A 14,641-nucleotide genomic window follows, 5' to 3' on the forward strand; every position below is an offset into this window, starting at 1 on the left:
TTATTAATATTATCGTTACGTTAAGATTAGCCATTATCGTTAGTCGTTATCGTTAATGAAAATTCTCGGATCGCGTCGATGAACCGGCTATACACGGGACGCAACGGTGCCTCCTCAGATGGTTTCGATAGACAATCTCTCAATGATACGTCGTAAAAAATCTCTCTCGTACAAAATCTTTTTTTTTCTCTTTTTTTTTGTAGAAACTTCATTTGTAACACGATATGAAAGCGAAAGTAAAACGCGCGATAACACGTGTGAACGTATCGTAAAAAGTAATATATAGAAATTAACGTGGACTAAATTAAAGAGAAGATTGCGTTACGTTGCGCGCAGGACGCAAGGTAACTTATGCACAGCAAGGATCATTGAGAGAAGCGAAGTGGGAGACGCGCTCGTTCGCCTTAGAAGGCGGCGCGGATCGGTATGCCCGGGTTCGCGCGCGACGACCTACCCCCCCCGCTTCTTCTTCTCTTCCTCTTTTCTCCCGTAACTACTTCTATCTTATAGCGTTAACGCTATATTGCATTTGGCCACTGTCGACAAAGACCCCAGCTGCGTCAGACTATTGCAGTTCGTATATTGCAATCCTACGTTTCTAATGACTTATGAGATAGCCCCGTTTTTTTGTTTTTTTTTTTTCGTTTGTCCTTAGCAGAGCAGAGAAAGGGCGGTGTGGGTTTAGAGAATAGTCGTTCCGGTCGTGTGTGTGTGTGTGTGTGTGTGTATGTGTGTGTGTTTCGAGTGTGTCAATGTGAAGTAACGCGTGATGCGCACTGAACGTATATAAACGAAGTATTAACATTATACATGAGTCTATTAATATCTATACGTATAAGTAGAGAGCTCTAGTTCCAAACCTCATCTCTCTCTCTCTCTCTTTCTCTCTTTTTGCTTTCTCTCTTACACGCACGCATGCACGCACGCACACGTATGCACTCTCTTTCGCTCTTTCGTTCGCTCTCTCCCCCTTTCTTTCTCTCTTTCTCCTCAACAAACAATCTCTCACTTCCGGCAACTCCCTTCCCCCCCCTCCTCCGCCGTCCCGGTCATCATTTCTATACGTGCTTTCTACATCGTCCTCGCGTCTCCGTCGTTCACATTCACGCAACCACGCACGCACACGCACGCACGCACACACACTCTTGCCGTCAAACTATCCCTCTCTCTCTCTCTCTTTCTCTCTATCTTTATTCATTCGCCAATACACCTTCCGCGACTCTTCGCCTTTAAATCCCCTTGAAAACGACATATTACTTCCCTTTACAACGAGAGACCGCTTATTTGCCGTCCTTCTCTTTTTCTTTGTTCTCGTCAACTTCCTTGTCCTTCTCGACCTCCTTCTCCTCCTTGTCCGCCTTCTCCTTGTCGCCCTCCTTCTCCTCCTTGGACTCTTTGGACTCCTTCGCCTCCTCCTTGCCCTCCTTCTCCTCCCGCTTCTCCGGCTTCGGCAGATGCGTGTTCATGTCCAGGCTGGAGCAGATCTCGTCCCAATCCGGGAAACATCGTTCTTTAACGCGCGAGCAATGTCCAACCAGGTTGGGACAGTTCTCGACCATGTAGTCCCGCAGGCTGTACGGCGTGTCTTTGTCGATGTACAGGATTTGAGCGAGATGCGCGAATGCCACTACGTCCATCTAAAACAAACCCAAGAGATTGCCATCAAGGGTTATTACAGTGCCAAAATTGTGTGGTCCGTAATCTATATATATATATATTTTTTTTTTATCAATCTTTTACGTAACAAAATATAATTTCGAACAAATATAATTGCGAATCAACACAACATGAGATTACACAAGTTATTTTAATCTATTTGTTCTTCTAAAAGTCCAGTTAATTAAAACCAATTAATTTTTAATCAATTGAGACTCGAAGCTCGAGCCAATAATTGTTATTTGCCCGGTCCAATATCCGGTGTCCAATATCTGCGAGTTAACTGAAAACAAAGCTTTGTTCGCGTGACGCCCAACAACGAGAGCACCGTTTCTGCCACGGGCGGCACTGGTTTTCACCGATATTATCTTTGGCGTCGGATTACAAGTAACTGAAGCTATTATTTACACAGCGGAGACCAAGTACCACGGATGGAGCCGCGTACTACCGCGGTGAGTAATGCAAGATCTCTCGACCGCTATAGGCAACATGTTAAACGCGGATTTAATAATACACTTACGGCAGTCGGCTCGTCTCCGAAGAAGAAGGGCTTGTCGGCAAGCGTGTCCGAGAGTACCTTGAGATCGGTGCAGCCGAACTGGGACACTTCCTCCGCACTGTGCACGCCCATCCCCTGAGCCTTCACTTTCCTCGCGCCCTGCAACCAATCCAACTACCATCTCACTACAAATGGACATGATATTTTGTTCTGCGATTGCGCTTCCTTGTCGCGGTACTACCTCTAGCTAGCACATTCATAGCACATTTATGGCCACAAAGCGCAATGTGTGCACTCCAAGCGAATACTATGAATGATTCTGGAGATAGCATGAGGTAAAAAAAAACATTGTGATAACGTGTAAGTAGCGAGAAACTTGGTCGAAGTAAAAGTCAGACGAAAATCTTATTTTGGAAATCGCATTTGGTTTCTGACGGGATGATATCTGACAAAATTCTGTATCCTCGTTTTAATAAACTTGCATTTCACACAGTCATCCTTATATTCCATATTATTAATAACTAGACGAAAACCTCGACCAGGACTCAGCTAAGACAGCTTTGAGATGATCGCTGATGAGGCTGGCTGATGCGAGGCGTATTTCTTGACACTGGGAGAGAAATTGTGCATTGACAAAACTACAGTAGTCAGTATTTACACGAATAAAAAACTAGCATAATAATGTGAGTGGTACATGCATGGCTAAATTGAAAGAAACGCGAAACATACGTGAAACATCGTGCGACCTCGACAAAATCAATGAGAGAAGGTCGAGAGACATGTTTTTGCATAGCAGCATGACCTTAGTTTGCATAACGATGGAAATAATGTGGAATATAATTATGGAAATATGCAAATAAGTTGTACGAAAAACACGTGTGGATGCGAATAAATTATTAGAATTGAATGATCAGAGGAATCGTGAGAAAAACGTGAATTGTCATTCAAGTGACTTCTAAACGTCCAAGTTGTATGCTATGTCACACCGAAATCACACGGCGAACGGCAAGCGAAACTTACCTTACGTCCGAACGTGAGCTTGAAGAAGAAGTTCAGAATAGCGTTCGGGATACGTGATCCCAGGGCGAGCTGCAGATTGACCTTGTAGCCCTTCAACACCTGATCCAGGTTCTTCGTGCGCCAGCACGCGACAACCCAGACGAGATGGTTCTCGATCATGGATATCATGGCGTGGGAGACGCTTCGCTGCTCGGACGTGAGACCGGCATCCAGGTCCTTGCCGAATTTCTGGCTCAGTTCCCGCAGGATGATGGTGCTGTCCGCGATCTCCTCGCCGTTCAGCTCGACGAACGGCAGCTGGCCCTTCTTGGAGCGGAATTTCATCTTGTGATCAACATTCTGGAAGCAACCGAATAAGTCAGTCCTTTGTCAAAGCGACAATACAACAATTTATCATAATAAATAAAATTATGTATTGTATTATTTATTATAATATAAGATTATGTAAAAAATTATATATACATATATATGCATATTCTATATACTGTAATATAATAAAATTACATTGCGATATCGATGACTAAATACCAGTGTATTTGAATGAATAGAATAATATAGCTTTGTGCGATTCAACGTAAAAATATAATTTTGACATGACGTATTTTATTTGTTCGCACAGTTTCGCAAAGTTTGTGCTCCTATTAAATCGCAACGCGCGAGATACCGCTTTTAACTTGAACAATTCGAGATAAAATAGCGATGTCTCTTTCAAGCGATAGAACAAAATCGTCCCCAGATTAATCGATAATAATTGTCTGTAATTATCATTGTTGAGCGGAACGTTGCAAAACGCTCTATTGCGATTCTTCTGTAATAAATAATGTTGCACCGAGACGGATAGGCATACCTACACTCTCGCGAGGCACATGCTCTATTTATAGACGTATGTACCGCGTTAAACGCATAAGTGGGATATCGTGGCTTTCACAGGTGAATCAGCTTATTACATGTAATCTGCGAGCGTTTCACGCGTTGATATACGGGGTGTCTCAGAATCATCGCTTGACCGACAAAAATTCTTGATGTGTTTTTTTTTTCACGATAACTTGACTTGATATTTTTAGGGATGGCACAAACGTTTCAATATTAACATTCAATTAGTCATTAATTTTATATAAAATTTCTGAAGTACTCTTCCTAAATTAACTGAAAAACAAAATTTTATATCAAGTACTCATATAGTTGAAATTTAATTTGTTAAACGAGATTTGTGTTTGAGATTAACTTTTGACAAGAAATAGTTTCATAATTTGCTGACAAATTGACATAAAATCGATTTTAAATTCATTACTCTGCTATTACTGGGAAAGAAACTGCGACGCGAGAAACTTAAAATAAACGCGAGAAAATAAAATAAATACTATTACTGCTCCAGCTTATAAATTCGAAAAAGATAAGTTTTAAGTTTACTTATTACTTGCAATAAATATATTTTTCATACAATTTGTTGACACGCCAGTGTAATATAAATTAACGGTAATTAGCGCAGTGTCATTTTATCATCAGATTAGTGCGAGTGTCGTTAAACCTGCCAGGTGAGATTTCTTGAGCGTAAGTAATACTTCTCGCTCGCACAATTTGCCATGTGGATCAAGTGCCTCGTGCTCGTAATGCACCGGAGGGTAGGCACCTCCCCAGTCAAAGTCAAACGAGAGGAGCGGATTCGCTCCAAGTACAGTAACGGTCTCGCCCCGAAAACCGGCTCGCCGGGATGGAAATGAAACGGAACAGCAAATCACACGGAAGTTCGTATAGAGGCGCGCGCGGGAGGGAAAACAGAAAATAAAAAGGGATTAAGAGACGCGTGTGAGCACGACGTGAGAGATACGGAAAAGCGGCGAAACGAGAGCTCGGAAGAGCGAACGCGAAACGAATGAACGAACGAACAAAAGGAGCACGGATGCGCGGCGGGGGCCAATTACCGTGCCGCGGTCGGGTGTACGAAAAAAAGGAAAAAAAAGGAAAGGAAAGGTAAACGAGAGAAGGACCGCAATGCTGCGTGAAGTTTTAGAGCTAGAGAAAGCGGCGTTTAGCACAGAGCCGCACGCGGATCCGCATGGGTCCGTCGACACCGCCGAGGAGGAGGCAACGTACGTAGAGCGGGAGATCCATTGCTCCAGTTTTAACCCCTTCGGTCGGGCACACGGCGGCGAGATCGATGAGGGCTGGCATATAGCCGCGCATAATACGCGTTTGTCAGCTGTACGGGGGCCGGCGCGCGGCCGAATGAATGCTCGCAACGGTGGCGGCGTGAGCTCTGGCCCGAATGAGTCATCCTTTTACCGAGTCTCTCGCTCCCTTGATTGATCGACAACTTTTTCCTTTTTCGAAATTTTTGTCAATTACTGGCCTCCGATATCCACGAGCTGGAAAATGTTTCGCGACACGAAACCTTTCGCGAGATATGCGCGCCATTGGAGATCGGCGCCGATCTATCCCGACTTTCATCGCGGCTCTCACGTTATTTTAAATTAAGCCGCTTTTTCGATTTTAATCTACAGCGAATCGGTAGCGGAAAGTAGTCGCAGGGCGGGGTTTGCAGGACGCAGACGTTTGCCCCGCGCGCCAGCTCGCCCTCATTCCGGCACATTTGCGTTCCTGTTACGTCACGTTTATTATTTATCCGTGTTACATGTTTGATTCCGCTATGATAACGATATAATAACGAAGGTGAGGTCGGGGCGGGGTCGGGTTCGCGCTGAACGCCCATTGCCCTCGATATAAAATGCGCCGGCCGGCATCCCTATTACATCATGTTGTTATTTATCGGAATTTCTCGCGTTTTTCGAGAGGACGACACAGGCTCGATCGATTTGGAGCTTGATGATAACGACGACGACAACAGGGAAGAACAATTCCGCAATACGTACTCTTCTCGACGTACTGGGGCACATCCCTATTACATCATGTTTCACGGAAATTTCTTACAGCCTTCATTCAAATTTTTATGACATGTCCAGAGAGCAATTATATTTCAATATTATTAATTTATTATTGGAAGTCCTCTAACAATAAACTTCTAATAAATACGAAGATTCTTTAACGATACTTAAGATACCAGAGATCTTATCGTTATCTCCGATAATTTCCGAGGAGAGAGAGAGAGAGAGAGCTTTGTATTTTCAATGGGCCACCCTATACATAATCTATTGAAATCCACAAGGGTCGCATCGAGAGGGCACCCTTCATACCTCCATCCTCGGTACGCCGAAAACAACGGCCGTCCCCGTTACGTCCCAAACGCGCGGCGAGATACGTACTTCGCATCTTCGATTCCAATTCATGAGAACGTTAACGAGAAGAGCGAATTCGCACGGGGCGGGGTCGCCTGAAACGCTCGCTCGCTCGCTCGTTCGCTCGCTCGCGCGCGCGCGCGCGCGCGGAGGAGCCGAAAGAAGTGGACGAAGGGTGGCTAGCCGGATCGGTGCAGGCGCAAAGGGAGGAGCGCGCGAGCGGAGGACGATGAACTCGCGCGGCGGCAGGCTGGCAGGCAGCTTCCGTCGCCTGGCAACGTCCCCACTTGGCCTCCCCCCTCTCCTCCCAACGGGCGCAACGTCGACACATTGGCACAAACATACACATACACATGTACACACTCACACGTACACCACCTGTATGTGCACGCGTGTACGTGTACATATATACCGCATATATGCATTGCACCATGCGCTTGTTGTGTGTGATGATTTTTCTCTTTCTCTCTCTCTCTCACTCACACATTTTCCCTTCCTTCCCTCCCTCTCGCTCGCTCTTTCTTGTCCTCGTCATCGTCGTAGTCACCCTCGTTGATCGTAGTCGTGGCCGTCGTTTGCGCTGATATTGATCGCGCGGGATGGTGCCGTGAACCGCCGCCGACGCCGCCGCCGACGTCGCCGACGCCGCTTGCGCGATGTAAGGGCACACGCACGGCATCGCGCGCCGAAAAACCAGTCTCGATCGCGGAACAGGGCAGCAGTTCCTGAACGAAGGGGGACGAGGTAGGGAAACAGAGAGAGGAGCGGAGAGCTGTCTCTGTATGGGGCACAGATGTGTCCAGGGTCAAAGTTCGGGACGCTATCGATTAGACTGGACCGTTTACGTTAGGTCCAGGTAAAGCGAGGGCGCCCGAACTGGCGTAGCATCGATCGCTTTTGATTACGTTCTATTTAGAGCAGAAGCTAAACACGGGCCTCTTTAAAGCTTTCTCGGGGAAATTTGCGGAGCGCGCGCGGCCGTTGAAAAAGAAAAAAATATGATATTACAATCGGGCGAGTCGCGGGCAGAGATTCCATTTCTTCGCAATTAAGAGATGATTATTCAGATACGCGAGGTACAGTTTTCAAGCTTCCTTCTAATTTTTCGAAACGTTGAAATTTTTGTCTGCCTGACAAACTGCTGTTGTAACTTAAAATAAACTACGAGAAATTTTAAATAACATGCAGTCTAGCGCTGATAAAAAAAAAGAATAAAAATAAAATAATATAACGTAAAATAAAAATATCTTTTCGGAATCTGTTTGCTTCGTTTTATAATTATACATTCAAAAAGCAATTTATTCAAAAAGCAATTATGTGAAGAATAAATCTAAGTAAACGATCATTTTATAGTATAATATTAAAAACGATAAATATAATTACAACTTTTTAATATATAAATATATATATATATATTTTTTATACATATTTGCTTAAGTTGAAACTCCTCTCTCGTCTAATGATTCTCCCTGAAATTGAGTATCCTTAATGGAAATCCTCAAGAGAATATTCTAAAGAGAAATTTCTACGTTCGAGAGAACTCTGAAATGCGCCTTCCATCGAGACGCTGCAAATCAGCTTGGTCCATGCCACGCGACAATACGCCGCGTCGTGCAATCTATGCATATATCCGATCCCTCTCTCATTCATCCTAATGGACCAGAAGCGTACTGTTTCCACGGCGCGTTACGTCGGTCGATGCGTTCCAAGCGCGACGGACGTCGCCGGAAGATTTGCATGTGTATATGCCGTGGACGTGCGTCGCGTGGCACAGTATAATTGGCTACTTACGGTGCCCACTGCGCGCAGGAGGCGCACACATACACATATACACACGTAAAGTACCGATTTCACGAAACACGCGCGTACGTACGATTTGCATCGCAACTTCCACGCGAGAAACGCCAACTATATACACCATAGTCGGCGTATAGTTTCGACATCGAATTCTTCGCGCGCGCGTCTCCGCGCGAAAGAAAACTCGTTCTCCCTTTCATCTCGCGCCCGCCCCACACGCCTCGACCCTAATTCTTTTAATTTTAAAGAGTTAAAGCAATACTCGACGATCGACGAGCTGCGTCGAACGGGCGACATTGGGGGGTACAATAAAGGAGAGACGAAAGAAGACGTCGTGGCCCATTCGAATTTAACGACTGAGAAGAAATTGATTGCCAATTTATATTAAAGTATACGAATCGTTCAAGAAACGCTGCCTGAAACGGGGTCTAGCTGCTGCCTCGATATAGCCGATCGCTGTGAGAAATTTTTGTCCCGCCTCGTCAAAAATTGCTCGTCGAGAGTGACGTTATCAAGATATCGTAATAATAAAGGGATTTAACACGTTCGTGCATCGCGAAGCGACATACGCCGCGCACCGGTATACTGCGCGTGACGCACGCGGGGAACGTCGAATGTGTTCGGGCAATTTTAACCGGCAGCGTGGAGATAAAAAAAAAGCCGAGAGACGAGTTAAACACGCATATAGTATCGCACGGCGTGTCGTAATATCACGTCGCTTGGATCAAGTAGATTGCTAGCTCAGCTAAACTTGGCAGATAATCCTTGACTTCATCTCGCCTACTGTATTCAAAGTGTTAAGGCAGAGCGTACGTAAATTAGCTCGCGAGCGGCCACGTGTATCATGAGACTATGTATTAAAAAATTTATGAATTTCCTCCTTCATTGCTTCCTTCTCACGGCGAATTATCATTCTTATTGCACGTCTTAAAAACAATATCTATTTCCTCATTCATATCCTCTCTAAGTCCGTATGCATGCATACATGCTAGCTGCAGCCATTTCAACGACGAATAACGCGACATTTGCATCGCGTATATATTTCATATGTCAATCGCACATTTAAAATTAATTAAATTAATACTTAAAATAATATATCTGTAATTAAGAAAATAAAATATTTTTATCAAACAAATACCGGGAACTTTTAACGCAGCTGTCAAGATGTTATTCTCTTTTAGTCTTTTAAAAAAATGGGCGAACTGATTCTCCGACAATGCAATGTGCGGTATGGATATTGCAATTAAATCGTACATTTGAGATCAATCAAATTAACAATTAAAATAATACATCTCAATGGAAAATTAAAATATGTTCTGATCAAAGGAACACCGGAAATTTTTACGCAGCTTTCCCAGAAGCTTCTTTTTTCAATCATAAAAATGTGCGAACTGATTCTCCGATAACATGATAATATACGGTAATGTTGCAGATATGGCAATTAAATACCACGCGATCGAAATAGGAGAGATCGAATCTCTCGACTAGAACATCGAATGCGCGAGCGCGTGCGCGCGCGATCAATAGGCGCCGACGAATGCGAAGTTGCACTCTTGTTTCAGTAATCAGTCAAATTGGGAGAAACACACCACGCCTCGTATTCACGGACGGTGAATTATCTCGACATTTAACCCCTTGTTTCCTCGAGCGTGACACCGTAAAGTCGCACAATGGGACCCGTTCATGACGTCGCGTAAACTATCTTACGAAACGCGATAACCGCGTCGATATCCTTCCAACAAATAGCTCCGGATATAGCTCGTCCGAGGCCAGGGAGAGCTTAACACGCTGCCCAGTTTCGAAAACGGAATTGTATAACGGGAACAAATTTACGTTGCTTCCCTACTTTTCTTTGCGAAGCGAACTGTATAACTATATAAATTCTAAACCCGTAAGAGACGCGAGTAAAGACCCATAAATAATTCATCAATAAAGCGTAAAGCTAGCGATGTAATCAATTATAAAATAGTTGAGTCTTCTAAAATATTTCTATGTTAACATTTTTAATTATATTTGTATATACATATATTTTTTCTAAATAAGTGTGTTGATATTCCGTTTAGAATTTATAAATTTTCAAAAGAGATTTAACCGACTGCTACACCGTTAAAAACCGAAAGTAATTATCTCGGAATTAATCGCGACACTACAGATACGCATCTCATCACGTTTTCGCATATAATCTGGGGCAGACCTTTTAAAAGGGTCCTTTTAAATCCCAGATAATTCGATAGATGTTTACTGTACAATACTTGTGCTTCTCGCGACACTTTTTTTTTCGTATTTAATTGAACCGTGGGCAGATAAGATTTCTAAGAGTTCGACCACTCTCACAGCAATCTACAAAGTGATATGCAAATCGCTTTATTGCACCAGCTTCTTTATTATGACATCGTCGCCGTTTCATCGCGAGTGTACACCGCGATTGCGGCATCATCGATGGTAGTATCGTCGATAAAACGAACTGTATTGAGCAAAGATGAAGATGAAGAGAGAAGGGAGCGCGAGTGTTTTGCGCGAAAGAAGGAAAAGGCGCGAGACGCGCGAGAAGCGCAAGAACAGCCGCGGAACATTCGGGGGGGACGCGCGCAGATCGGCGAGCGTCGTCTATTTTTCTATGGAGTGCAATGAACCCCCGCCACCCGTCCGCCTCGCCTCACCATTCCGCCCGGCGTGACGGAATGAATTTCTCGCGGTCGAGGAATGTCAAGCGGGGACCGGGGGGAGGATAGAGGGGGAGAGAAAGATGAAAGAGAAACGACCGCGAAGTCAAAGTGAGGCCACCCCTTCCCTGCCCTTTCGGCGTTCCTCGGCGCGGCGTCGATAAGATAAGACGTAATGAGGTTCAATTGGAAGATTAATTAATTAAAACCCACGGCGAAGGAGTTAAATTGGACGATATTGCGGACGGTATGCAGGCACGCCACGCCGCGCGCCACTGTGTTTGCTGTTGCTGCTGCCGGCGCTGTTGCTGCTGCTACTGGAAGAGCAGCCAGCGAGAGACGTGAGTGAGAAATGCGCGCGGAGACTCGGGCGTGTACGAGATGGGCGGCCTGCCTGCCGCGCGCGCGAGATGAAGGCGAGCGAGAAGAGAGGAGAAAAAGAGAGACGAGGGCGCGAGGGATTTACAGCTGCCGGGATACAGAGACCCGTAATTATGTTGCGGCCGGCCGCGGCGTTGACGAACGTGAGGCATTTCTCGGCGGCGCGGCGCGGCGCGGCGTCGAGCTCGCGCGTATACTCCGGAACGCTTCGTTGCACGACGCTTCCTCGCCTATACCTCCCGACGTTTAACGCCTTGTATATTTTCGTGTCTCTTTGCACTCTCGTCACGACGTTGGGCCGGGCACACCCGAGACGCACACTCGAGTGCGGGATTTGTTCGAACGATATATTAGTCAATCTAAATTTCTGGATGGAACGCGCCCGCGCGGACGAGCGAGTATTTTTCTCGCGTGAATTTCAGGCAGAAAAATATTTTGCTCGCTCACAAAATGAAATATTGCTCATATTAATATTGTCAGTATCATAGGAATATTGTCAGTATCCCGCGTGCTCATTTATAAAACTTATTTTTCAGTACAGATACATTTTAAATCAGATTTTAATTAAACTCGATAATTACATCTTCATTATTTTGAAATTCGGACAAAATTTATTTTAAAAATATAATTCTTTTTTTTTTAATTAGCGCAATACCGTTTCCATTTATAAAACTTTGTTGTTCTCGTGAACGCAAATTTATCTACCATTAAATTTGAAAACATTAAAATTAATAATGAAGAAACGTAACGTTTACAGCGTTAAAAAATTTGTCAGCTAATCGAATTCCAGCAAAAAACACGAGACATAATTCTTGGTGTCAAAATTATCGAGGGAAGTATCTAATCGTACTCTCAATAAAGTTTATACGATTCTTGGAAGATTAATAAATTATATCGCCGGGACTCATTCAACGGTTTCGTAAGAAGCTTGGCCGATAGATTTTTTTTCTTAGAATACGGGATCGTGATATTGCGCGTCGTGACAAGTCGTATAAAATAATTACGGCGGACGAAGCGCGTCTCTCGGAAAGTACGAGCTTCCGCGCGCGCGCGGGACGTTACGATTCCGCTCCGTAACGAGAAGAGAGAGAGAGAGAGAGAGAGAGAGAGAGAGAGAGAGAGAGAGGAAGACAATCGCATTTCCAGAGCGGGCAATCTTGTCACCGACTAATGGAATGTAATAGAACGCTTGCCAGTCACCGCCTTGCCCTCTCGTCGTCCTTCTCGTTCCCGTCGCGTCTTCTCTCTCCCCTTCTCTCTATGCCCTCTCCCGTTTCGCTCGCGCCTCCTCGTGCGCCTCCGACGCATCCGCAGACTTTTCTCTTTGTCCACGCGCTTTGTTCCCGTTGCGATACGCGCGACGATCCGGCGCGGGCGGTGGGCTCTCTCCTCACAGCTCAGAGAGAAAGAACGTGAGAGAGGAAGAAAGAGCAGTGCGCGAGAGGGGTCTTTCGTCGCTATTTTAAGAGATGCGCTCCCGCCCCCGCACTTATTTCCGCCGCTTTTATTTCTATATATGCCACCGTACTTGAAATTAGACAGCTGGCGCGCGCACGCGTAAAAAAAAAATCTCGCGGCGCAGGCAAGATCGACTCGCACGTCTCGAACCGCCGCCAGCTCGTGTCTACGCATCTCATCAGCGACAGCGGTAATTAAATGTGCCGATGTTATGACTAGGCCGCTCCGACGAGCTACTTTACAATCCTCAGTTAAATCTCCCTGCTGCTTTCCCGAGAAAAAAAAAGACAGCTCTTGTGGGTTTTATTTAAGGAAATACTGAGAATGCATTTAATATCTAATTGTAAGATTAAAGATCTGCTTCATTTCTGATCGCAAAAGATACAGATATAGCTAAGGAATCAATTATATGAATATATTCACACATGCATATTTATGTACATTTATTATAATTTTCTTGCTCCTTTTTATTATCCTTTCCTCTCTCTCTCTCTCTCTTTCTCTCATCGCACTACATTGTGATTTGTTGACAGTTGCATTGTGGTAAAATTAAAACTCGATAAAAATAAATCGATAAATGAAAAATGAGTAAGAGTAAATATTTACCGAATGTCATAAAATTGAAATTGAAAACGAGAGAAGAACAGATCAGCGACGAATGATAACTACGAAAATGCTGCGCTCGAATTTTTTCACATATCTTGTAACGTATATCTCATCCATCAACAGCCGCGAAAGACAATTTAATTAGCTTGCACATCTGGACTTCGAAGAATGAAATACAAGCAGCGAAAAAGGCGAAATTTAATACGCAGCCACAAAGTCCTTTCTTCATATTTTAATTTGTATCATTGATAAATATTCGTACACATACCAATATATACCTTTTTCGTTACGTAACGTAATAAAATAAAACCTTTTCTATACCGTAATAATAAACTGTTAAAGTGCACCCGACGTGTTTCGCTCTTATATTAAAATCAGATCTTTAGAGGGCAAGACTTCGCAAGTTTGAAATTTTACGTCTCCTTAGAAAGAAACTTCGGGAGAGAAACTCAGGGAGAAACTGTAGACGAAAGCAAAAGAAGAGGCAGAGGCAATAAAAATTATATTTAGAAACATTCGTTACTGCAATGCGAGTTACGTGCCGTATTGCTCGAGGCCTCGATCCTGACTGGCTTGCTCTGGCAACAATAACGGGGGGCTCCGGTAAAAATAACAGCCGCGATAACAACATTCAGAAGAAAAAATTTCAAACGCATACTTATATTACAGAAAAAGGGGAATCCTTGTAATCTTAGACTGTGTGCATTCTTTTTATATATATATATATATATATTATCAAAAGAAGTTCAAATATCTCCGGAGACAAAGGAGACGGGGCGCGTGTATAACCATAGAATATATTTTATACGAAGGAAAAATTTTCTATCACGTCTACAATTTTTACTTTTTTTTTGCTCCGCGCTGAATCGCGTGATACAAGTATATAACAGACACGAGTTATAAAGCGCCGTCGTATTTCATGCGCAGTTATAATACGTCCCCAGGAACAATGCGCACATTGTTCGTGTATGTGTGCACAAACTCTGTACACATAATTTGCATGAACCTTCGCTTGCAAATCTTTACTGCGTCTCTGGAATCATGCAACTTAGAAGTTTAGAACAATGGAGAGGCTAAACAGGCGGTAATAGACGTATACAATAGAATCCGCGATTAGACAGAATTTCGAAGCCACGTTAATTCAGCCAATATATCGCCATAACGCAGACTCGTGCGACTGCAAAAAACGAGTCCGATTTCTATATAACTTCACACACGTTTCAAGGATGTTCGACGAAACGAGAATAGTTCAGTAAGGTATCGTACAGCGTAGATATAAATAGGCACGTGGAAAGAATGCAATATTGAAGAATTTGCCGACCCAATGT

At 44.0% G+C, this 14,641-nt stretch overlaps 1 protein-coding gene across 2 annotated transcripts in view; it reads right to left on the reverse strand.

Annotated features, from left to right (window-relative positions):
- Positions 1-989: 989 nt before the first annotated feature.
- The window catches only part of LOC105451086 (failed axon connections), a 28,048-nt gene continuing 14,396 nt past the window's right edge, over positions 990-14,641 (reverse strand). The window contains exons 2-4 of one of the 2 annotated variants that reach the window (XM_011691318.1): positions 3,176-3,514; positions 2,177-2,314; positions 990-1,637 (exon numbers count right to left, since the gene is read on the reverse strand). In XM_011691318.1, coding sequence (XP_011689620.1) covers positions 1,281-1,637; positions 2,177-2,314; positions 3,176-3,514 — 834 coding nt within the window. In that variant the 3' untranslated portion in view covers positions 990-1,280. Of the gene's footprint in view, positions 1,638-2,176; positions 2,330-3,175; positions 3,515-14,641 lie in introns of both variants that reach the window. The other variant, XM_011691317.1, reaches the window with a different exon arrangement.

This window comes from Wasmannia auropunctata, unplaced genomic scaffold, assembly GCF_000956235.1.
Source record: "Wasmannia auropunctata unplaced genomic scaffold, wasmannia.A_1.0 LD336053.1, whole genome shotgun sequence".
NCBI classification, from domain to species: domain Eukaryota; kingdom Metazoa; phylum Arthropoda; class Insecta; order Hymenoptera; family Formicidae; genus Wasmannia; species Wasmannia auropunctata.